This window comes from Xiphophorus hellerii, chromosome 5 (genome assembly GCF_003331165.1).
Source record: "Xiphophorus hellerii strain 12219 chromosome 5, Xiphophorus_hellerii-4.1, whole genome shotgun sequence".
NCBI classification, from domain to species: Eukaryota; Metazoa; Chordata; class Actinopteri; order Cyprinodontiformes; family Poeciliidae; genus Xiphophorus; species Xiphophorus hellerii.
This window is the reverse complement of record NC_045676.1, coordinates 10,105,175-10,131,435: the sequence shown is the minus strand read 5'-3', so window position 1 is coordinate 10,131,435 and position 26,261 is coordinate 10,105,175. Positions and strand designations below refer to the sequence as shown.

The 26,261-nt window shown below is 38.7% G+C and overlaps 1 protein-coding gene across 5 annotated transcripts in view; it reads right to left on the bottom strand.

The window, feature by feature from the left end:
• The window catches only part of septin9b (septin 9b), an 81,569-nt gene that overhangs the window by 27,326 nt on the left and 27,982 nt on the right, over positions 1 to 26,261 (bottom strand). For 2 of the 5 annotated variants that reach the window (XM_032563088.1, XM_032563087.1), the window contains exon 2: positions 17,795 to 18,475. In XM_032563088.1, coding sequence (XP_032418979.1) covers positions 17,795 to 18,475 — 681 coding nt within the window. Of the gene's footprint in view, positions 1 to 1,751; positions 1,882 to 6,340; positions 6,552 to 17,794; positions 18,476 to 25,686; positions 25,918 to 26,261 lie in introns of those variants that run through there. The other 3 variants (XM_032563086.1, XM_032563089.1, XM_032563090.1) reach the window with 3 other exon arrangements.

Here is a 26,261-nt window from a genome sequence, read left to right as displayed (position 1 = left end):
CTGATCTGCAGAACATGATGAAGTCTAAGCTCTGGACAGTCAGGTGCTGATCAGAGGTAGTTAATACTTTTGAGATGTTACTTCAGTATTTCTACATAATGTTTTTTGCACTTGAAGTCATCTGTTTTGTGATCATGCAGTACAATTCTGCCAATCAAAAAACTTTAAGAAATCATAATTTTCTTATCTGGGCTGCTGTAAATTGAATTAAAATAATATAATTTTAGTGACCAAAGAGCTTTAACTCTGCAGGATGCAGTGGAAGCAATTCTAATATCCTTTGCCTCATAAATCTGAAATTTTACTGAATGAATTATTATAATCCAAACACAACCTGGAAAATTATTGGGTTCAAAATATATGTTTTTCCCTTCTGCTCTTTAGGAATTGGACAGGGAGTATAACAATGTGATATTAGCTAGCACCAGGCAATTAGTTGAGCTATCTCCTGGGGTAGCATCCCAGCTTAACAGAGTTGTTGTTCATAACTTGCAAATAATTTTAAAACAAAGTTGCCTAAATCAGCGTGACGAGTGACACTGGTTACTTTCTACATGACGGCAGTCTTTTCAAACCAAAAAGTTTCCAAAGAGGCAAATTTCTCCTTTTTTTGGTTAAAGAGCATTTGGTTCTTTTTAGCCTTCTGAATAAGCAGTTCTTAGCAATGAATGGGGGAGGGGCAGTGCTGCAACCCCAGTTACTCCAAAGTTTTCTCTGGCATCTCAAGAAAAGGACTTTAACCGTGTAAATAACTCAACAGTAACAGTTTTGAATCTGGCTACACCGTGATACTTGTCCCTGTCCAGACATAATAAACTCAGTTTGCTAGGACAAGTCTTCTCTGACCTCCTTACACTGACGAAAAAACTTTAGGAAAGAAAACTTCTTCTGATCTAAGACATCTGGGTGTAGTATCCAACAATGCAACTATTCAGGAAAAAGAGGGCAAGTCAGAGAGGTAGACCATGTGACACAGTGAACATGTGGTTGATGGATGATACTTCGAAAGTCTGAAAGCTTAACATAAATCAAAGGTCAGTTCCTATTTTCTGATTAATAGCAGATCTGAAAATCTAAAAATAAAACAAGATAGATTTTTTCTTTTCTTCTCCCCCAACAAATTATTGTGGAGACAATCAAAATTAAGCTGCATCAAAACAGCTTGGCTTCGCTGATCTGGGCCAAACTGAGCCTGGAAACTCAAGGGATTGTGGTAAGAGGTGAAGCCACAGAAGAAAGACAGACAAATCACTAATAGAGTGGGAAGAGGCTATTTTGATTGGTCAGCTGGGATGGTCAAGCTTCATTTTGGAAGTTTGACCATCTATGCATGTTGCAGAGCAGAGGACACAATGGGTGGGGGGAAAAAAGAAAGAAAAGAAGAGGGGAGGAGGAATGGGAGTGCTGACCCCCCACACTCTCTCCAATGCCTGAACAATGAGAGAGCAGGGGAGCAGATATTCCACTAAGTATAAGGCTGTCAAACAAAATTACGGTCTTTCCACACACCTCCTCGCAAAACACGCTCAAGCTTCACCTTTCTGCTTCAGAACTTCAGTCCAAGCACAACACAGCAACGAACACCTGGCAAAATGAGAAACAAGCAGCTTCAACACATCCATGTCAACCCCCTCTCTGTTTTCCTACTTTACTCTTCAAGCCTAACACTTTTTTTCTTTCTTCGTGAAACCATTCCCAAGTTTTAGCACAAGACAGAAAGAACACAGCAAACATGAAAAGTGACAACTCACCCAACCCTTTCCTCTCCTTCTATTTCCTTCTCTCCCACTCTCTTCCTTTCTGAATCACAGCTCCAGCTTGTGAGGCCAAACTGCTTCTGTTGCTGCGGCTCCCTGGCCACGCCCGCAGTGTCACGTGACCGCCATCCCAGGGCACTCGTCAGCCACACCCCTCATTCAGAGAAAGTCAGTGGAGAACTTTGGGGAAACAGGAGAGTTTTCCCAATCCACGGGGGAGCGAGAAAACCCACTTGAGAAAGAAAAAATGTGTCTATGTCACAACTGAAAATGCAAATAGACTTCAACCTGTGTGTGTGTGCGTGATTGTGTTGGTATAATATTATCTTTCCCTCCTCCTGTGTGTGTCCATCTGCTCCTTCCCTCCCACTGCTTTGTTTAACAGAGGAGGGTATTAAATTTTACAAACTGTGTGTGGACAAGCTGAGGAGATTTGGTCATCTCCTTTCCTCAGCGATCACTAGCTCTCTGTCTCTGGCAGGCACAAACACAGCATCCCTCCAGCTCTGACTAACACATGATTAAACCCATGACTAACTCAAAACTCTTCTATATTTAGACATTTAAAGAGATCATTTGTAAAAGAGGCTATACTTTAGCTTGGATTAGTGTAAAAACGGGGGGCCAAATAAGACCGCTTAGCATGATAAGAAGTCTCATTAAACAAATAAAGCCGACCAAATACACACACTTTTAATCTTACAGTGTTTTAAGTTGTGAAAGGCTATTTTATATCCAGATGTGGTGATAAACAATATACAATTAATTTTATTTTAACCTCTATCATTACATTCTTCATCATCAAATGGATTTGAGATGTTTTATTAGACTAGTATATTGTATTCTGACTAAATTCTTCAAAATTTAGCTCTATCAAAAGAAAAAAATACATACTTTAATTAACCCTCACTTTGATCTACTCTAATCAAAAATTAATAATTTACTTTGTTGAATAAAAAAGAAAAGATGTGGTTGTGGATTTTTATACTTCAGTCACTGATTTCACCTTTGCATGTGGCCACAAATTGCTTATAGTTTTATACTAAAGCATGTTAGGCTCACACAATACACATGGAAATTATTTTCCACATAACTGGCATCTATTCCTTTAAGAAAGGATATCCTAAAAGCTAAACAACACCAGCTAGACTGAGTGAAGCTGCGTCGAATTTAACATTGGCAACAAAACAAATGAAACTGTTTCCAAATGTTCCCTAGAAATTTGAATCACTCCTGCATCCTGTGACCCCTGCAGCCCCCAACTGCAAGACTGCAATGTCAAAAGGAAAAAGAAATATGTTCTGGGAATAAACTTAATGATTAAAGTGAAAGACGGGTTGAGATTATTGATGAGTTTGAGTGACATGGACAACCCAGTGATTTATTTGTTCCTGTGTTGATATGTGTTGATACTTTTTTTTCCCATCAGCACACTGGCTGAAGGTCTAAGAGACGTTTATAACTTTCAGCAAAAAGGCTTCCTTCCTGCCACGGCTGGGTTTCAGTCTTTGTCTTGGTTGTGGTTTTCTTGTGAAAGTCAAAGTAGAAAATTGTGTTTATCGGGTACTTTTGGCAAATGTAAAAGGCATGTGTATTAATTGTCCTTATAGACATAATGAAATTAATTTAAAAAATCTCAGAAAATATGTTGAATCCGATCTGAAAGAACTGACATGGAGCAAAGGTTTGTCTACTTGGAAGGTCACTTAAGAATCTTACAAAAATTGAATCTGTGTTCTGCAGACAAAGTTATGCAAACTTTTTTCAAGGACACAACTCAACATTTACAACCTCTTGGCTACAGAGAAGATTTCTGATCTGTTTTTGCTTTAACTTATCGATGTTTTATGAGTAAGCGAGGATTTTTCTTCCAACATTTCTTTTTCTTTTTTGTTTAAATTGGCTTTGATGTCTCTTGAGAGAAATCTTAAATGTTTTCCCCAACATGCATCAACAGTGTAGCCCTTTTGATATGACAGCAATTTGTTGCATATCTCCTCTTATCAAAGAAAATGTTCCCATAAAGTTGTCTCCACTCAGTAAGCAATGTTCTCTAGATGAAACCCATGACACACCAGTGTCTCAAGCTGCCATTTCCTCTTGTGGGAACCTAAGATCAAATGAGAAGTCTGTATGATGTGACAGACTGGAAAAAAGAGAAAAAGTAGCATTTACAAAATCAAGAGAATGGATAGTGTGTGAGTGTGCATGCATGCAAGTGACCTTCCATTCAACACAAGCAAGCTAAAGTGTTAAGGTAACAAGATAAGCTCCTGACAAATACGCTTTTATATTTACCTTGTTCTTGTGCCTTAGGAGAAAAAAATGTGAGGATTTTTCACCTTAACCCCAGAGAGGTTATTTAGAAAAGCAACCAATCATGAAATCCTTAGGGCTAACGAATTGTAATCTCCGATCAGAGGGTCCATGTCACGTCCAGCCCATGTCAGATGACAAGAGAAGAGGCACAAAAGAAGAGTTGATGGTGAGTTGGACGGAGCTAAATACAGGGCAATTCTAGAGGAAAACCTGTTAGAGGCTGTGAAATATTGGACAGAGGTGGAGGTTTACCCTCCAGCAGGACAAAGGACCTAAACATAGTGCCAGAGCTGCAATGGGAACCTGTAGATCAAGACTATTCATGTGTAAACTGATTTTTATCCAATCTGCCTTTCAATCTGTAAAGGTATCTACATTACAACCCACATCAAAAATTAACAACTTTTTCAGTAATTGCGGAAAAAGTTGGTTCTGCAAAGTGTTGACTGGAGGGGTGGGAGAGGTCGGGTGAGTACAAATACACACAAACTTCTAGAATTGGATAAATAATAAATATCCTTGCACTTCCCAACATGCACTACCTTCGATCCATCACATAAAAATCCTGATAAAATTGTTTTGAAGTGTTTGGCTGTAAGAAAGCAAGAAGTGAGAAAGTTCTTGGGAGTATGAATCTTTGTGGGAGACACTGTTTGATGGGTCAGTGGGGGAGATCTGCGACTGGCCCAGGTCAGGGATGATTGCTGAGGATAGATGGAGGAGTTTGAAGGAGCCGATTAAAAGAGTCACTTTTGTAACTCAGCAGCTCAAGCGACTCTGGGACATGTTCTCATACAGAGAGGGGGAGAACAGAAAGAGAAGGAAAGGAAGGACGTTAAGGAAAAGAGGAGACAGGAAGAAAGAGATAAATAAGGAGGACGGGGGTGGGTAGAAAATTATTGCTCGAAAAGGAGAAAGGGAAAAGAGGAGGAACATCTGGCTTGGCCTGGATATCTACAGGGAAGATAGTTCTGTTACAGTCTTCCTGTTGTGTGTTTTGTGCCAATGTTGCTCCACTCCCCTGTGGAGCAAATGGAGACAGCATGTGTGACGAGTGAGGACTCCCCACTGCGGGCCCCCAGGACTCAGCAGCCTCCGTCCCTATCTGACATCACTCCCACATGTTACCAATACACTTAAATTAAAGTACACATGCACATCCCGAGCTTCTTAATACCAATATACACTTCTTTACAAAAGTATTCACTCCCCTTGAACTTCTCCTTGTTGCCTCGTTACTTGATAAACTATTAAAAAGTAGTGAAATTATGTTTTTTTATATATATATAAATACAAATGTAAAGGTCTGGCGTGTATTTTTCAGCAGTATTATTGAAAAGGTTGTTGATTTTTTTTTTCCTTCTGAAAAGTGAACTTCTGACTGATTCTCAAGTCTTGCTATCTCTAACAGGTCTTTCTTCCAGAATTGTTTAATAATGAGTTGCATTCATATTTCGTGCACCTACTAAAGAGTAGCATGCCCACAGCATGATGCTACCACCACCACACCACACATGATGTCCAGTCAATAGTTTCCCCAACATAAGATATGCATCATGGGTCACTTGGTTGCTTGTGGTGTGCATTTGCAGATTTTAATTTGTGCAATATTTTGAAAACTACAAATATTAATCACAACGTGCTACTGTGGACAATTACATCAAATTTCAATAAAACACATGCTATTTGGTAGCAGTGTGACAAAAAAATGAAAAAAGTAAGTTAATCAAAACTGTGTTTTCTTTTTCACTTGCTGCTTTTATGGACTTTAGATATGGTTACCCCAAAGTGGACAGAAAAACTGAGCAGATTTTATGGTTTTCATTGATAGAACAGTGTTTGCTTGTGATATTTATCTGTGAGCTCTAAGCCGCCAAAGTTTTCTTCAGCTGTGTTTAGTGGAAACATCCTTCCAGGACTCAGACAGAGTCTGAGAGAAACTGCAGCCTTAACCAGCCAACTACAATAAGTTTAAATCATGTGTTCTTTAAAATAACACCACAAAGACAGTGAATTGAGAGACTGTTTCTCCAAAAAATGAAAAAAAAACTAAGCAGCAGAGTCTCACAAGAGGGAATACTGCAACTAAATTACAACAGTGGAAAAAGGGCAAAGCATTCATTAATTTCCCTTATCCACATCTTTACAAGCATTATGAGCATCGGACATGTTTGGCTTCAACCAGCCAGTGTCCGATTTCAGTTTAGTGAAACAACGCATGAAAGCCTTTGAGATAAGTGTTAACAACCAAACTTGATACTCACCAAGCGTGAAATCTGTGTGGTTGCTGTATATTTCACTGCAAGTAGAAGTCATCTCTCCTGTGAGCCTTTTTCTGTTTCACCTCTTGCTTGGATGGGGATTCAAAGGTCCAACGTCACACTTTATCAGGTTAGCAGCTGTTAGTAAGTTTTCTTTGCAACGACAAGATCTAATTGAAGAAACAACCCCTTTCCGGACTCATACACACTTAGATCTATCTCATGATCTTCTCGAGGCAAAGCCTTCCCTAATGAACAATAAACAGAGCGACTCCATGGGCTCTGCCTTCTGGGGAATCCCTGGATCTGCAGGGGCAGGGGACGCCTCAAAGCCAGTAAGAGGGAAGAAAAAAAAAAGGCGGAAGCAGCTCTGTAATTAAACTATTTGTGTAGTTGCTGCATGTCTTCCAGAAACATCTAACCGAGTTATGATGCTAATTATCTTTAATGGAAACCCCACGAAGACAGAAGCAAGGAGGCAAATTACGGCCAAGGGAGAAGTTCTGCTTTCAGGGATCAGTGAGCATCACTTTTACTCTTTTTACCTCCAGAATTTCCAGCTGCCAGTGGTTGTTCCTTTGAAACAGCTTGCCCCCTGTCCCCCTTCAGTGTTGAATTCCTCATCCTTGCCTGCCTCCTGTTCTCCTGAGTGATGTTGATGTGTTCAGTCTGCTGTGTAGCATCACCGAGCTTTTCATGCCATCCAGACTGGAGGTGAAAGTTCACTAGACATTTATCTGAGCTCCACCGACACGTCTATTTTTCAAACAGATTATGGCGTTCCCTTTTGGAAAGAGAACCTAAAAGCTTCCTTTGAATTATCCAAATCCCTAAACTGTCAGCGTAAATCTCTGTGATAACATAAGGTCACCCTTATGAACGGTGCTTTTTAATGTTTAGGCAAGAGTAGCTTCTAAGATGTCATAAGAGGAAATACTTTTTAATACACAGTCTTGCAGTCAGTCGGCTAAGTATGTAGTTCACTCTTCAAAGTCTGATTTAAACTGCGCATATTAATTCGTCACTGAAAGTACCTGTCCATAACATGATAAAGATTTTAAAAGCTTTTTCATATAACTTTGCAATGTGCATTCAGTCTTCATAATACATTTAGATAGTCACTTCTGAAGCTGCTCGCTGTTTTCTGTACCTGTTGAGTTCTTGTGCGTTTGTAGTAGAGGAGAGGACTGCTGTTGGATGAATAATACTTGATTTTAAAAAAAGTACTAGCTCCACTAGCAGATTATTTTACTTTTAATAAGACATTTTGTCCATGTTATAAATGAAATAATCTGCCAGTGGAACTGCTACTTTTCATCAATATTAAGGAACTACTTACTTAAAACATGCTCAATCTAAAGCTCGCTAAAAGGTTACTTGTATATTTGTTTTGTCTCATTTCATGTGTACTAAGATATTTGAACTACAAACTAAGCCAAAATTAATTGGTAAGATTTTGTGTTTTTGCAGTGAATGCACCAAAATACAAAAGGACAGTGTGCATGAGGACTGCGACACAGAGCTCAACCCTGGGGAAATCAAGTTGCAAACCATGCCCCTTTGGTTCCACAATCCAAGCTATATAATTTAAATATTCATATGGCCTGTGGTCTCAGCTGATTGTCTTATATGATGTGAAAGGACAAGTGGTCCATAACAGGCGGCTTGCAGGTATGTACTGTATATTGCAGAAATACGATTTTAAAAAGGCTTTTGAGGTTTTGAATTGACTTTTTGATGTCAGCTGGAGCTACATTAACCATTCAAGATACAATGTGATTCAATGTTTTTAATTAGGTTTTTGCTGCAATATTTGTGTAGCCCTTGGTTAAATATCTTAGCAGCTCAGTATAATTGGTGGGTTCGAGACTTTCAAATTTTATTTATGTTCAGAAATCTGTGATAACTGATGATCAAATTGTGTGACTTGAGTATAGGATGTGCAGTAAAAGTGCAAATCTTCCAACTAAGTTATAACGCAAAGCAGATACTCATTGGGCCACAAGCGTCTCCATTGTATTCAGTGCAGAAAATGTTTAACTATAGCTTCCATTCATATTTTTTCCAATGACTAGAGTTAGAAACAGAAATTAAAAAACAAAACTCCTGAATCTCTGCTCTCATATTCATCTCAACAGATGGCAGGAATGTGACATGTTTGACCATCTGTCCATGCAGACATTATACGGTTGCTCTTTTTGAAGCATGTTGTCTGTGAGCTAACAAGTGTGTAAAACTTCATTAGCAAAGAATGATAAGGCTGATTATTATAGAATATTCATATTTCCTTGTTCTTCTAAATCATAACTGCATACTCAATTCAAAAGATTTGCATATTCAGCATTTGAAGTCAGAAGGAAACCTAACAAAATGTTTTCTTTAAATACTAAAAATGGCAGACAACAAAGCACAGCTATGCAATGTTTGTTTTTGTTTTGATAACTGACAGAACTCAAGTTTAATCTCACTAATTTGATTGTGAATATAAAAGACATGATTTTCCCATTAGTTTCTTGGACAAAAGAACCTCTAATCTTTGAATAAACAGAGGATCCAAATGGAGCTGGATCACATAATTGAAGATAACCGCTGAGTGTAAGCTTTATCTTAGCCTGCTCTATGCAGCCCGAAGCCCATATCTACTATCTGCCTTTCATCTTATGACAAAATTGGAGTTTTGTTATGTATGTAATTGCCAAAAACAAGCCTTTAAGTAAAACCTCCTGTGGAGTTCAGTGTTAGGCCAAAAGAAACATATTCATACAAATGAGAGGGAAGAGAAATTGGATCTGCTAAAGAAGAAGTCGGTATCTGCATTGGGGTGCTCAGCATACACAGGAAGCTGAACGGTAAGGGGGTGTTTGCAGCAGCTGTGGGACATGGCATGATGACTGAATAGGACAAAGGTCTTTCTGCAGTGGTGGGAAACTTCTTTAACCCTTGACTTCCCCCAGATGCTCAAAGTAAACTTCAACTTCCGAAAGCCTTATCTGGGAGTGCGGAACTGTGTGTGTATACGTGCAGGCGTGTGTGCGTGTGTGTGTGTGAGTCTATTTGTGTGGGGTTGTATGGTCATCCTCCCAGTGCTCAGTTACACTCCCTCCCCCTTTTAGATAAAGACATTTATTACAAATATTCTCAAGCTTTGTTAGTTTCTGCAGACTTCAAAGCAGTGTTAAAAATAAGTATATGGAGGAAATAATACGCAAGAGTGTTAAAAAAAATCTCATTCCATGAGAAAGGCAAGTAATCTCTGTTCTGATACATTTCTCCTGAAGTTACACTCCTGTGGTCCATGTTTCAGTTCCAGGAGCTTCATCAGGCTGCAGCCATAAGGCAGACTACTGTGATACAAGCAATAACATGTCATTTTAAATCAAAGTGTAAAAAGGAAGGAAATGTGGTTTGTCCCATTTACCCTGTAATTGGATGTTATCTATCAAACACTGCCTCCTGGTGGAGGAGAAACACAAGATCAAAATTCAGTTCTGGATATTTGGAAGGGACTGTTGCTGCTCTCACTGCAGGGCATTTTTTAACAAGATTGATGTAAGAGACTGACTTCCAGAGTGCTCATTATTTGGCTCAACCAGACACACTGTCTTTAACAATTTGTGCTTCCCTGCAAAAGGAGGTCTATATCCTTTATTAGGTACACTTTACTAGTACTGAACTGGACCATCGTTTGCTTTCATAACTGCCTTAGTAAGATTAACAAGGTGTTGGAATCATCAGAAAATGTAATCATAGTAATCAGAAAATTGCTACTCTCTGGGATGGATGTGGTCAGGAATCTAAAATCCAGTCCATTTGGCACCACAAGCCATGCCACAGTCAAAGATAATTAAGTACATTCCTCTCCCATTCTGGTGCTCGGTTTGAACCTCACCAAGTTGCCCTCACCATATCAATGTGCATAAATGAACTGATTTTTCTACTTGTATTTGAGGACAATTGAACAATTCTACCCAATGAAGTGTCCGACATTAATATTCTACGGTCAGACAACATGGGATGCCTACAGATGTCTGGTGAGGCACTTTTTTGCTGGCATGGGGGGGATAATACACAACTTTGCTTTTGTGGTTTTATTATGTTCAGCAATCTAAAGTCATTGAACAAGTAAATCTATACTTCTGTAGCCCGGTTATGTTTGTGTCAATACTACAAATAGTCCAATATGTCAAAATGGGTGATTATTGCAGTCATATTCTTTCAAATCATCCTTTTAAATCTGGATGCTGACTTTATTCTCTCTCTACAGCAGTTCTCCCTCATAAGCACCAAGACAAAAATCTCTGCTTCCTCTACTTTGCCTCTCGCTTCTTTCTTTCCAGGGTAATTAGCCGACAGGTCACGCTGAGTAATGGTCTGGGATCAGTCCAGAGTAATTACACTGGGAGAGGATTGACCTCGAATATGCCTCTGCCTGAGGGTGCATGTATGGCTGAATGCATGTGTGTGTGTGTGTGAGGGCTTGTTGATGAGAGACAATGAAAATCAGCCAAAAAAATCCAAAGATAACGAAAGTCTGTTTGCGTACTCTTTTTTTGACTTGCGGACAAGCAGAGACAAATCAGTCTCTGTGGATCCCTCCCCCTCAGTCTCAGAAGGTCAATCCAAATTAAAGACAAATGATTTCACTTGCTCCTTTGACCAGAACAGTTACACCTTAATTGTAAGACAAATGCAGCTGAAGACAGTGTGTTTATTTGGACAGTTTGAAGCCATTTTCCAGCTCTACTTAAAGCATCTGCTGGTCTGACGTGACGATATCTCTTTTGTTCTTGATCAGAACAACAGGAAGACATGACACAATAGTACTACCACTCTTTAAATGCACATCTTCCCAAAAAAATTTCTTGGCTTCAGTCATGTTATTTTTACCCTTGGGCCACTGCTATAAAAGTGGTTGTTTCCCTAGAGTCATGACTAAAGACAAAACTAAATGAGGATGTGATCGCAATGATAACCCACCAGTCCTCAGATAAGGACGCAGTTTATGGTTGAATGCTGCCCCTGCTGACCTCACCGCTCTCTAGTAGCTGTAAAAATGGAGGAAATTCATCTTTAGTGTTAACATGAAAGCAACTTTCTCTTTCTAAGCCTCAATCAGTCAGTCTCAACACAGACCTGAGTGTAATTACCTTGACTTTTTCTTTTTGTTTGTTTGTGGATTCCTGAACCTACAAGTCTTCATGAAGGATGCTAGCTGGAAAAAGCCAAAACAAAGTGTCCTTAATGGAATAGTATCTGTCAAACTACTACTACAACTCTGTTCCATGTTTGCTGACGGCATGCTTTCTTATAAAGAGATCTGTGTCTTCCTCCAAAGTAACCATCAGGTTATCTTATCATGCTGCTTATTTTAATGCAAATTTTCTTTCTCTACTTCTGCTAACATTCATCGCTTTCTGCAACAATGCTACAATATCTGACCAGTATCAGCTCTGTTTTAATAGAATAGACACAGCTGACCTTCATTATCTGCAGTCAGGACATTGGCAGTCGCTGAGTTGCATAGCGTGGACTCGACTTGTTCCTACGCATCCCTAAGATCCTCCATCCAACTGCAATTTGGGGAATTTGTTGGACAGATCAACACCTTACGGCCTAAGGTGTTGATCTAGTGTTGAGACTAAGGGTTAGGCTTTCTATCAGGTTCCTTGAGCTGATCCTGATCAGTCGATGAGCCTCATTGGTCTAACTTTTTGCATGGGAAACAAATCATATCTGGACTAATAATAATACCTTACAGTTACTTCACTTGATGCAGTCAAGCTCATTACAATTGGATCTTGTTTGACAAGACACACTTCACTTTGACAAGACGTATAATTATTTTAATAATTGTGAGTTTATATGGAATGAGGTCTCATCATTAGCCACACTATAAAATTAGATCCTTCTGGATGCTGGCAATGGATGCAAGGATTACTGGCATGGCTATTCCTCCCCACCATGCTGAACAGGAACAGGCAGGTACAGAAAACAGATGGAGGGATTTCTTGCCATTGCTTTAAAATGTGCCTCTATAATTCATCTAAGTAAATGTCCCTTCCCATTTTGAGATGGGACTTTTCTAAGGCTTCAACTCGCGTCAGCTCTGTATTCTACTCAGAAATTACTATAATTCTTGCCTCACTCTTGTTAAGTACCACAACCCATTAGAAGAGAGATTTTGGTCTCACTCCCTAAAAGATAAATAACTACATCTGTCTTTCTGTAATTGAAGTCGAGGATGTGGTTTCAGAAGATGATCAATTGCTTTTTAGTGGAAAGAAATAAGACGAAATTCTTGAACCTAAATGACCTATTTGCCCAACAGTAAGGAACCATCAGTAACAGTTCACACAAAATGGTTGCGTACCCATAACATTTATAAGGATCACCTTTAGTATAAACATCCTGATGTCTTCCTTTGCAATATTCCAAACAGTACAGAGCACCAGGAGCTGGGAAGTTGATGGACTAATATCATAATATCATAATATCACAAGACCCAAGAGAGAGGAAATACCCTGCAGTGAGGTCACACTGCAGGGGAAACAATCCCAGTTGAAAGAACAAGGAAGGAAGCAGAGTGGACTCTGTGTGCACTTGCTTGTGATGTCATTTTGCCGTGGAAAAACTGAATGGGCAGGAAGGTAGCTTATGGAGCAGCCAAGAAATCACAATTGATATTCACATAAAAAATAACAAGATTAACCCAACACATTAATTGCACCACGGAAAAGTTATGGATAAATAGATTTCTCACGATCCTTTGCAAAACTATTATTTATATTCAGCCCCCTTTACTAAGGCACCACCTAAAAGTGACCTTATAAGTAAAGAGAGTCAGTATAAATCGAGCTGATCTGTGAAGGCCATGGAGGTTTGTTAGAGGTCTGTAGTGAACAAAGAGCATCATGACAACAGCAGACAGGTCAGCACTAAAGCTCCAGTTATGACCTGTCTGCTGTTGTCCAGACATTCACAGCAGTTATGATGTCAAAGAAAACCCAAGCTTTGGACATCTCTGAAAACCCAACAAGACACAGCAGTCTATCTAAATACAGAGTCGGAGCTCTGAGATCATTAATAAGAGAAGCCGCCTCGTGATCCATGGTAACTCTGGAGGAGCTACAGAGATCTGCAGCTCAAGAGTGAAATTCTGAGGGAAGTGCAGAACTTCAAACAATTTTGCCTTTATAAAAGAGAGACAGGCGAAAAGCAATAAGAAGGTCTGTTCGTCTTGCCACAAGCCATACAGGAAATGGCAAGTGTGGGAAAAATTGAAACCACAACAGTTTGTTTTGTTTTGTTGTTTTTTGGTGAGTGTTCAGGCCGCTGTCTTTGACTGCAAAAGCTAATTCTGCATATCACCCTGAACACATCATCCCCAAGTGAAACATGGTGATGGTAGCATCAGCAAACCGTTTAGATGTTGCAGAAGACTCGAGATTCTGCACAATAAGCCAACAGCCAGCTACAAAGCAATGGTTCAGATGAAACTGTATTTGTGAAACTGTATTCCATCCAGTCTGACTGAGCTTGAGCTGCTTTACAAATAAGAAAGCTAAACATTTCAGTCACAAGCTGAAAGCTAAAATAGACGTAGCCTAAGGTTACTGCCATGACTGCAGTGTAAGGGATTCTTCAAATTGGATGAATACAATTGCATGCCACACTTTTCAGAATATTTTTTTTTATCTAAATAAAAGTAATTGTTACATGCCTGAAAAATGGTTGGGTTACAGTTTTTAGCCGTTGGGACTCCCAGTGAGGTCACTACTCATTTCGACTCCTGACTGGGCCCCTCCCTGTGGACCAGTAAGTAGCTAGAGCCTAAAAAATCTCTAACAGCTCCATGTCAAACCCTCAGCAAAGACACAGATAAGAGATTTATAGATGCTTACAAAAGACAGCAAACAGGCAGAACACAACATGACATACTGCAGCACTGGCGAACACGGACAGACTCACTCAGACATTGGCGCATTGTTCACAGTCTGAAGACAAAACGTCTGCTAAATGATAAAGTGGGCTATTTCATCTGGAAACACATAATAGTGTGACCCAGCTAAGAGTACAAAACATTAAATGGCCTAAAATCAGAACGAGATTATATCTAATCAAAAAGTAAGTACGAAAATACCTGAGTAATGCATTTAATAGCAATGCATCTCAAAAAGACTAGTTTTCCTCTAGCAGCTACAGCCATTTATTTCACATGTTACTTTTGGCAGTGATGAAGATGATCGAACAATATTGGAATGGTCTGGTGAATATCTTCCCTATTGCATATAGTAGAAAGGACAAAAAAATAAAAAGCATAAATCAGTGTGACAATGTAACAGTCATCACTCCAGATGAGCCTCTGCTTTACAGTACTATTCAATGGGATGATACTATTGCTCCATATAAAGATGCAGAAAAATGTGTTGCCATGCATGACAAAGATATATAAAAAATCTTTAAAATCAACTTTTTAAAACTTGTTTTTGTACTTTGTTATTCCCTCATCAAAAACAGGGAATAACATTCCCTGTGTTGCTTTGATTGTTTCATGTATGAGTTTCCAGTATTGAGTTTATCATACACACTTCTTCTCAGTTCGATACTTCTAAAAGCTGTTTCAAACAGCATAAAGGAGGAGCATTGTTGTGATAAGATACTGAAAGGAGAATGTTTGAAAGAGCAGGAGTTTTTTAAAGAAGCAGGACAATTTCAAGGCGTCACTTATAATAGAAATGAAATTATATAGGCAATTTAATATAATCTTTGCTGTTTTTATATTGAATGATTCCAGAAGAAAGGCTGGAATCATTGAGGCTCAGATTGAGCAACAAACACTGGCTGGATTTGGCGCAAAACAAAGAATGAATATGTGGAGAAATGCATCAAGTCCATTGTTGGGTATGATGGAAGATGTGGTATGGAAAGGGCCTGATTCTTTTCCAAAAGCCCAGGGAAGCTTGTTAAGAGCACACAGCCTGAGCTGCCTGAAACATCAGGCTATCTAATACAAATTTTAACAACTTTAACAGTAAAATGGAAACGGACAAAGATCCAAAACATATATTCAAATGAACACAAAAATGTGTTCATTTGACAGTTTTTGAAGAGTTATAGAACAAAAATAGCATTTCTTAAGACACTTGGTCTGAGTTTGATTTATTTATTTACTTACTTCAAATCAAATTTCAAATTGTTCAGATCTTTACCAGGACCAGATGTCCACATCTGTATATTTTACACACTCGACCCAATAAGTCTGTGAATTTAATTAACTTTTATTACCAAAATAATTTAGCAAAAGTTGTATAAGTGTCACAAAAATATATATGGGTTATATAAACTTGCCTATGTGTTATTAAAATGTGGCAAACATATCTGCAAGCCATGTAATTGTACTCAAAAGTATTCCACACTGAAATACATGCAGTAGTGTGGTTTTGAGAAGGAACAATCAATTGTACTCTGCATGTAATTGGATCATGTTGTCATACAGAATCAAACAGAACTAATCCAACCCAGAGGGGAAAACATCTTCGTTCTCAGTTACATACATGTATAATTTCACTTCTATCATAACTCTAATTAAGAGCTCAACTGCCACGCCAAACTGGTTTTGCCATGTGAGGTTTTCCGCACATCACAAAAATCCCCCAAGCTTTAATATGCCATGAACAAAAGAAATGAATAACCACAAATACAGACAGTCAGTCTGCCTTCTCTTACTGCTGACAGATGGTTCTCCAAGGACACGGTTTCTTGTATTACTGGCAGACAGGCAGACATCCGATTAATCAGACAAGCTGCTCCTGTTGTTGGCTGTTTCTTGGTGCGATATCTAATACTGGTTCACTCAGTTATAGAATAGTGTGAATGGATGTGGACCAACAGTTTCAGACTTACGGGGAAAGTTCAAAGAAACTCTACTGTGGAAAAAGCAATATTGTTAAACCAGCAGGATGCCTGTTCGTCCACCAAAGGAGAATGTGTGACTTGGGTTTATGTGACTAGAAGACAGTCGCTTTCACTTAGTTTAAATGATTTTCCACTGCAGACATTGCAACACCATAGTGGTAGGCTAGTGTTGATCTTCTAAGACAGGTTACTGAACTACCGTGTTTTCCGGACTATAGAGAGCACCATACTATAAGCCGCACCTATAAATTTTTTTCTTTTTTAAACTAGAAACGTACATATATAAGCCGCACCGGGCAATACGCCGCTGGTATCTCCGCCGCTCTCGGTTTTCCATAAGGACCCAGCAGGAGGCTGCATCCTAATAAATCTGCTGGATATATTAAGGACGCCGCCCTCCCGTCTCCAAAGCTGAGCCATGGTTTCGTTCACGCCGAGCTTATGTGCAGTGGCTCTATTTTCCTCCTGTACAGCTGGATCGATAGCCTTCAACTTTAAAGCTGCATCATATGAGTTTGAAAACATTTCTCCGTCGTGCTTGTTACAAGCATGTGCTTGTTCTAAATGAAAGTTAGCACTTTCTTCTTTGATTTCCAATTTTGACTTCCAAGCCTGGCGGTTGAAGAAAAATCCACAGAAAAGCCGCACCGGGCTATAAGCCGCATGGCTCAAAGCGCAGAAAAAAGTAGCGGCTTATAGTCTGAAAATATGGTAACTTATGGAACAAAAATAAAACAAAAAGTAAAAACTGCTTTCAGAGGATGCTGTGGTGGAGCAGGGGCAAAGCATGACCCACATATAAAGGCCTTAGTCCTTGTGGCGGTGGTCGCACGTTCGATTCCCGGCCTGGCAACATTTGCCGCATGTCTTCCTCCCCCCTCAATACCCTCTTTCCTGTTGAACTGCTTTCAAATAAAGGCCACTAGAGCCAACAAAACCTTTAAAAAACTGCTTTCAGATAACATGTTCTAGCCATGGTCTAAGAAATTTAAGATCATACTTTTTCACGTGTTAAGTAGGGAGTGATATTGAATGTGGGGCAGAATGTGGGGCAAGAACAGTTCATTGAAAAGGTACTCGTGCTCTCAAAGGTTTTCTTAATTTTTCAATGTGACATACCAGCAGAAAGTACAACAGTATGTAGCCGCATTTACACTGATAAAGGTCCAAGTATGGGTCTTCTGCATTAGTGCTTCGTTATAAATAATGCTGTTTCTGTCACAGATTCATAATTGACCAGATGTAAATACTGACAACAAAGTTTTTCCAAAATTTCCTAAGTTTATGACATACTTCAAATGTCTAAAATGTTTCTAAGTTTCTTTTTATTGTAACTTACTCATGGCTTCTGCTCTGTCTTATTTAGAAAGAAAATTTTGCTAAAAAACACAGTTGTACAGTCATCTACAAAGCAATTAAAGAAAATTAGTTCTGGTTAAGACAGAAATCCTGCTTGGAGTTGTATTTGGTAAGACAGAATTGGACAGTAAAAGAGAATATAACTAAAGCAAGCATGTGTTGCACTGAGCTGCGCAGACTTACTGTCAGGGTTAGGAGACTTGCGTCCAGCATGGCTGGGAGAGGAGCAGCGGAAGGTGGTGACGATGGTGTTGTGGTGTGGGTTGGGGTGGTGAGGGTGGTGCACAGCTGGGTGGTGGCCATTGTTCTCTGGGGGAGCTTTAGTGATGTTGATTTCAGGTTTACGCACATCACCAAGACTCAGCGACTCAAACTTGCGAGTGTGATTCTGCTCAGGAGCTCGGATGATCCCGTTGTTGTTATTGTTGCCCTCGTTGCGGCGGATCACTGGGGAATCAGTGAGGGTCTTGGCAAATGTGACCTCCCTCCTGTGGCCCATCTCTGGGGTCCTGGAGTGTCCCAAGACTTCGGGGCGCTTCAGCGCACTGTTACTCACAAAGCGCGAGGAGGCAGGGCTGGTGATGTTGTCCACCTGCTTGCTAGAGGAGGAGATGTCAATGGAGAGCTCAGAACGGCGTGACACAGGTTCAGGGGTCCTGGAGCCACCGCCACCCATGATGGACCGTGGTTGGGAGTAGTTGAGGTTGTTGTTGTTGGTAGCCGGGGCGGCACTGCCAAGGTCACGGTAGTAGATACTGGTGGGAGACATGGCATTACGGTGTGGGGAGTTGGTGGCTCGGCGAGAGCCAGGTGAAGAATGGGACGAAGTGTCAACATCCTCCACCTCAAAGGACCTCTTAAGGGCTGCATGGAGAGAACAAAGAAAAAACCATATAGCAATTGGCATGTAATTTCCTTTTCTTAACATGATCAAATATGCCTGTGACACCTTGTTCAGCATTCAACTCTACAGCTCTCGGTCACTGGATTGAACTCACTTTTAATTAGTGTGTACAGTGTCTTAAGATGCCATTTATTTTAACTGACACTATATAAATAAACTGAACTCAACCTATATCAATTCATTTTCTCTGTTTAAATAAAATTCCTGTTCCTCTTCCTTTTCTAGTGGTGTTTTACAGTGTTGTCAGACAGTGATTATTAAGCTGTCTGTTAAGATAGAATCAGTAATTCTTCCTTTAGCTGCATTTGGCAGGTACAGTATGATATCAGTGAGTTTAAAAGTAAATAAAGTGCTGGGAGACTATCAGCCTGGAGGGAATTCAAGGCTAGCCAGGTGTGGCTGTCAAAGAAAGCATTCCCTGAAATTAGAGCACACGATATTCATATAAGTTTGTTTCTTTTGTTTTGTTTTTTAAAGCTAAAATGTCACCATGAGACCTACAGCAGAGACTTGTTACTGTGGATAACAAGGCTCACACCTCTACAATCAGAAAGAGACAAACACTTTCTTGTGTAATGTTGAAGGAAGAAACCTTTGCTCCCTAACAAAATGCAATTCCAGACTAAAGATTCACAAAGTGAACATAAACAAAGACCAGGGCTTCTGCAGTTTTTTGCACAGATGAGTCCAAAATGGAGAACAGTGGACATATTTTGCTTAAATCAAATATAGCATTCTGGGAAAATAATCTCATAGCAAATATAAAGCATGGCGGTGAGGATGCCATTGTCTGGGGATGCTCTGCTGCAGCAGGACCTACTCAGCTCACCAACGTAGAATCGACCATTAATTTTATTGTTCATCAGAGAGGGGTTTAGGAAATTGTAGGACAATCTCCAGAATTGGAGCATGCAAAATGACATTGATCCAAAATGTCTAATTTGATCCACCAAAGAGTGGATGAAATGGAAAGCCCTGGGTGCATTTCCTTTGAGAAGCTGGGGTGACTTGAAACAGACTGTACATACAAGAAAAAGAGAAAAAGAACAATGCCATAAATAAATAAATAAAAAATATATATTAGGCATCAAAATGTTAATATTTCTTCATCATGAACTAAGTGGTTTCCTATTTTTTTCCACTTGATAGCATTTTCCTATTAGGCATTAGTTAAAATGTCAAATAATTAATATGTGAGGTTTGAAGCTGAAAAGAAACAATAAGCAGAAATAATTAAATCATGCTCTGATTTCATTTCACCCATAAACACATCCAGGCTTTCATTGCATTTTACAGTTTATTCTGTGCATCGTTGTGACATGCACAGAATAAGCTGTGCATGTGTGTGGTGCAATATAATATTTACTTCTACACTTTTACATGGAACAGCTTGAAGTGTTTCCCTCCATGTTCTAATGCCAAATGTCAGCCAAATGTCATCCACCTCCAGTCGTAAGAACAAAGGATTTCCATGACTCTCTGTTTTTACTTTCATGCATCTTCCCTGCTCTTGGTTAATGCGAGGAAATAGCTGCACTGTCCAACTCGCAAACACGGAGGGATGGAATTACCCCCTGGGAAGATTTCATTGGGTTGAAAGTCAGCTTGAATCTGACTTCCATTGAAAAGTAGAGGAGCACAGCCAGTGGCCAAGAGCTGGCATCGTAATTATACACAAGTTAGACCACTCACACACACACCCCCTAAGAAAGTTTCCTTCAGTTCAAAACACAGTGCTGATTATGTGATCTGTTTCTGGCCTGCGGTGCGCCTACAACACATGTGCTCATGTTTACTTGTAGAGTTGCGTTCAAAATGCTTGTGAAAACTATGTATGTATAACGAGAATATGTTTATTTTTAAACCTTTCTACACCCACAGGGAGGGAAGTTTGCCCCAAAAGTGTCTTTGTTGGTTAAGAACTAGACACAATAACATTTCAACTGTCTCCCCACAAATTAATAGGGGAAACTAATCTGATTTTCAGATATGAGACAGTTTTTCCTTTAGTTTTTTTTGAAAAGAATTTACAGTCTACTGCAAGCAATAAAATAATCTAGCTCTCTTTAGACCAGAATACAAACAGCTGCATGAAAAGCACAGTCAACAAAAAATACTACCCAGAAATGAAACAAGTTGGTTTTTTTTTTACAAATATAACTTTATTACATGCACTAATTTGAGAATTTAATGAAGAGAGAGGAGGATGGCCCTGTTGCCTCAGTTAACTCTAAATTGTTGCAGGTTTGAATCTCAGCAGGGGACTCTGCATGGAGTTTACATACACTCGTTAAGTCTCTGTGGGTTTTCTCAGAGTTCTCCAATTACCTCCCATGCTCCAAAAACTGGTCTGCTGAATTTAAATTTTCCTTCGTTGTAATGATGTGGATAAATTTTTTTGTTTGGAATGCAAATTTACCCCACCTTTTGCCCATTGAACACATGAATAACGTCCTGGTCTCAGGATTGGTCAATAATCAAGTGAGATAAGAAAGGTAAAAGAGCAAAATCGTAAAGATGTTGAATTTGAACTCTAATTGCTTTTATTCAGGTTTTAACAGTTTTTGAAAAAAGAAATAAGAATAATTCCAGAGGAATGAGAGATTCCTTTAAAACAGAAAAAAAACAACCAAAAAAAAAAAAACAAGAGTCTAACTTGAAAGCAGAAAAAAGCTACTAAAAGAGACAAGTGAAAATAAAACAAAAACATTTTCTGCCAGCTTGAAATTTAGGATTAGAAATTTGGAGATGAACATCTGAACAAGCCCAAAAGCACTTTTAAAGCAAGCCCTTGAAAACAAGAAACACAGTTTCACAAAGTCTAGTATTTCTACCTCATCCTGTGTTTGACACTCAAGAGATTAAATGAAGTAAACAACAGAGAATAAATGAAGGAGGCTATTTTTAATTTTACAGGGAAGCAGTTACATTTTAAATTTCTTCTAGAAAGCAAGTAACTTTGCATCCAGATTTTACAATAAAGCCTATTTTGTTTCTTTAAATTTAATTTTTTAAAATGTTTATCTCTAATAGCCATTTTTAACTGCAGGACTGTTATGTATATGGAATGAGATTAATATCTGCTGTGTTTGAGTTAAGCACAATCTAAATCATTTTAATCATTTTCTGTTTTGAATGAGTTTAGACTGTATGTGACTTGCTTTCTTTGTTTGATTATACTTTTTTCTTTGGTTTCTGTAATTTATACTCATGTTTGAAATAAACTGAAATTGAAAAAGAAGAGTGTTTCTGATTATGGAATGCCACAAAAAGAGAGTTTTAAGCATTGAATGTCAAGCAGGTTTTGAAGTCCATATTTAAAAATATATATTCATTTCACCGTCTTTGCACTCTTACTTTTTGAAAAGGTCACAACATGTATTGGGAAAGTGAGACATGTCCTTTTACACAATGGTTTTACTAGCATTGCAGGTAAAACCCTTAAAGTGTTACTTATAGGGCGCTGAGTGGCTCAGTTGTTCCTGCACTATGTACAACCTTCAACGTGGTTGTTCTGGGTTCGATTCCTGGTCTCCTCTCTCTACGCCATATTTCCTGTAAATCAACTGTTCAATAAAGTTCCAGAAACATATTTTAGAAAAAAAGAAGTCACTCATGAATACAGTAACGCTCATTTTGTCCCCCTTTAATTTTTTTATTAACTTGAGGGGAATCTGTTCCTTGTCCAAGAACTTTATAATCTTACAATTTCATTTTTATGAAAATGTTGCCAGTTAAGCCTAATAATAAATGTGCAGCTTGTATTTAAGCCCACACTGCCACTGGACTGTGTCTGTCTAACTTGTTGCTTTCCATTTTGCTACATGATTGCTATGGGGGAATCCAAGGTTGTGGCTACATTTAGCTCTCACCAGACAATAAGCTTTTCTGCCAAAATTGGTCAGCAAATTATATAAGATGACTAAGACACTGTAACACGTGAATTAGGCAAAAAATTAGCAATCTGTGGCCACACCAAGCTTAGTTAAAACATGCTTTCCATTAGTTTACCAAAACTTAAAGATATAAACTGGGAGTATGATCTGTTAGAATAATGCAGTATTTCTAATGTAAATATCTAAAGCGATGGCAGAGCAATCTTTGAAAATTAAATAAAAATAATCTTACTCTTTGAATATACATAAAGATTTTATTAAAAATGTGTCATATCTCATTGATTTTAAACAAAACATCCAAACAATGATTATTCCTAGTGCTGCTGCATCGCATATTGGATATAATGTATAACATATTAAAGATAAAGTTATCTTTTCCACCATCAGTGGAAACGAAAATAAGTCTCTATGGCTAAATTTTACATGACAGAAATAAACATATTTAATGTGCATTGGTCCTTTTTTAAATAAATTATAATGATATAGACTTTTCCTAGACTTTTAGACATTTCAAATAAACACCTACTAAATTTTGTAGTAATGTATCAGCAAAAACACAACACTATAATGTTTTGTGATTTTGTGTAACATAGTATAATTTAACTAATATTATCAGGGCAACTCTTGAACCAAGCTGCTCAGGTTGCTAGCCTGCTGTCAGCTGCTTGACAGCCAGAGTGTTCCTGTCATTTTATAAACATAAACTGTATCACAACAACTATGCATATAAATAGTTTGTGTCTCTGTATTGTTGAGACATCAAGATTTTAGTCTGGACCCCGTGAGTCAAGTGCTGAATATGCATTTAAAACAGGAAGCGATTAGGAAACCAGTGATTTTTACAAGAAAATTACAAAAAGCAACGAAGGTCTAAGTGAGAATAAAACCCACAGCTATATCATTAGCTGGAGAAAACATGGGGTCAAGCCACTAATAAACCATGTGAACAACTTACACTATGTTACAGCGCTATTAAACAATTTAACAAAATAACCCTCAGAAAGCCAATTCAGTAGATTATTTAATAAAGAATGTGCATAACAAGCAGCCAATGCAATTTTCCTAAATGGCTGGGTATACTTCACTGCCTAAATCCTTGAGAAAATTTGGTTTTGTAGCCACATGCAATAAGTCAACTGATTAGGACAGTAACTCTGTGTCAAACACCGGTTATATAAAACCGTTTCATGCATAGTGGGGCTTTAGATGCTGTCAGTTCTCACAGAGCAGAAAAATCTGTGGTCACACACAGAAAAACACAACCAGCCCTCGCCACTGACAGGACAAGGCCAAACAATAAACGATGAAGTTTCAAGCTATGGTATTTTTCTGGGTAAGAAAAACCTTAATGGTGCACTGTCAAAAACACTTCCCTCCACTGATGGTGATGGGTGTGAGTGCTGCTCAGGAGCAGCGCAGCTCACTCTGTCAGGTTTACTGCATGATTCCCTACAGGTCTGGGCAATATGAAAGAGTCATAGATATAGGTGTTCAGTGAAGTAATAAAAAAATGCACAAAGAAGAAGCTTGATCAGAGTACGCCCAACACTGAAGAACCTGACAACTAAAAGAAAAACACAGATCCTCTCATGCTAACTTATTCAGGCAGATGTGTTTAGCAGTCTTATTTACTTATTTGCAGCTTTTTATGCCTCCAGTTGCAACAACTTGGTAAACTGTAGCAACAACTGGCAGGAGGTTCTTAAAGAGACAGGCTATGATAATATTTTTGATGTAAGAACTGAAATGAACAGAGTTACTTGGCTGCACTATAAAATGACACAATATGCCTACACCATCCCCCTTTAAGTTTCAGGAAATCTTCAGTCTTTCATTAATATCCAGACATCAAATAAACTTAATTATTTCCTGTAGATGAAACATTTTCCCAACTACTTTTCTGCATCATCATCATCATCATCTTATATGGTTAATATGTATTATAATCTAATTATGGGTGCACCGATTCATCTGTGCTGATTTCCTTAATTTTGGGAGATCAAACTAAATAAATTAGATCATAAGTCACATCATCAAACATTGAAAGTAACAGACACTGCTTAGTTCCAACTAAATGAAAATTAAGTTTCCTTCCAAAACACATACAGCTCTGAAAGAAATTAAGAGACTACTTAAAATGATCAATTTCTCTGATTTTGCTTATTGTAGGTAAATGTTTGAGTAAAATGAACATTGTTCTTTTACTCTATGAACTACTGACAGCATGTCTCTGAAATTCCAAACCAAAATTTTGTATTTATTTGCAGAAAATGAGAAATGATCAAAATAACAAAAAAGATGCAGTGCTTTCAGACCTCAAATAATGCAAATAAAACAAGTTCATATTCATTTAGAAACAACAAAACTTATGTTTTGACTCAGGAAGAAATCAAAAATCAATATTTGGTGGAATAACCAGGAGGTTTTCAGTGGGGTTCAGTGAAGTGGACTCTTAGTTTTTTTCCAGAGCTGTGTATCTAATTTAGTACAACACATTAGAACATTAGTGAACATAAGAGACTTGACTCAATTTCTTTATTTTTTTTTTTACTTTTTGATTAGCATAAAGAAGTAAAGAAGTTAGTCCATTGCTGGAAAATGTACTTGTATTACTTTTCTGTCAATTCATAATGATGCTCCGCTTCGTTTGGTCTGTCATGTTATATTTTGTTTTGTGACAATACATGTAGAAGTTGAAGAGGCACAAATACTTTTGCCAGGTTCTGAGTCAGAGCACTTCTCATTGTTGAACCCTAACCAGCTTTGTGAGTATAGTTCTCGTCATCAAGCCGTGACGTCAAACGCAGCAGGCCGAGCAGCAGCTGGAGGTACTGACAGCAGCAGGAACAGGAAAGGAAGGCTGAGAGAAGGAAGGATGACAGAATACAAGAGGAAAATAGGACAAAGGGAACAGATGCACCAGACAAACAAAGCAGGGAAAAGAGTAGGACAAATGTCTTACGTGCTACATGCAGGTGTTTTAACATGCTGGAGTGAAGGCAAAGCTGTGTTTGTTGCTGTTACTGACGTTACTCTCTAGGATAATCAACAACAGATGACAGGCTGATTTGGCGAGCGTTTACCCACCGCCCTATTTTTGACAGGCTAACAACCAGTCTTGTAAAAACACAAATAAGACACCATACAGACTTGAACCCTGCGAGTTCATACCAAGTGGAAAGATTGTGGACAGTATCTGACAGATGCTGGCGCTCATTATAAAAGGCCAGGATAAACACTGGGATTGAGAAAAATAGAGAAAATAAATGACAAACCTTCAAAATCCGAAATAATTCCCTCCAAGTGCGGGTTTACTCCAGCATCAGACATTTTTTTTTTTTTTTTCCTGGCTTAAACTTTCACAAAAATTGTTTTTTTCCTTGAAGTGGCTCCCTCTTGATTCTGCAGAAACTCAAAAATAGACCCAATACAAAACACGACTTAGCCCACAGCTCTCAGTGAAGGGAACAGCGTTCCCACTAAGTTTGCTCTGTTGCTGCATACGCACGTCAGAGTGAGGGGAAAAGGCGAGCCTCCTCCCTTCTCCTCCTCCCTGTAGCAACACACACACACGCGTCCACACCCCCCCTACATGCACACACACTCCCTTCCTCTAGTGTCCTATGCATGAGTGTGTCCCCCGCCCCCCACACACTCCTACGTGCACACACAGGCATTCATGTAGACAGACGCCCTAATAACCTGAGACTCTTTTCAACGTAACAGGTTTCAGTTCTGATTTCTTTATCAAGCTTTTAAACAGTGAAAGAGCAAAAGCAATTGAAATGAATTACAATCAGAAAAGATATCAGGTTACATGTGTTGATTTTCAGGCGACCGTCGTAGACAA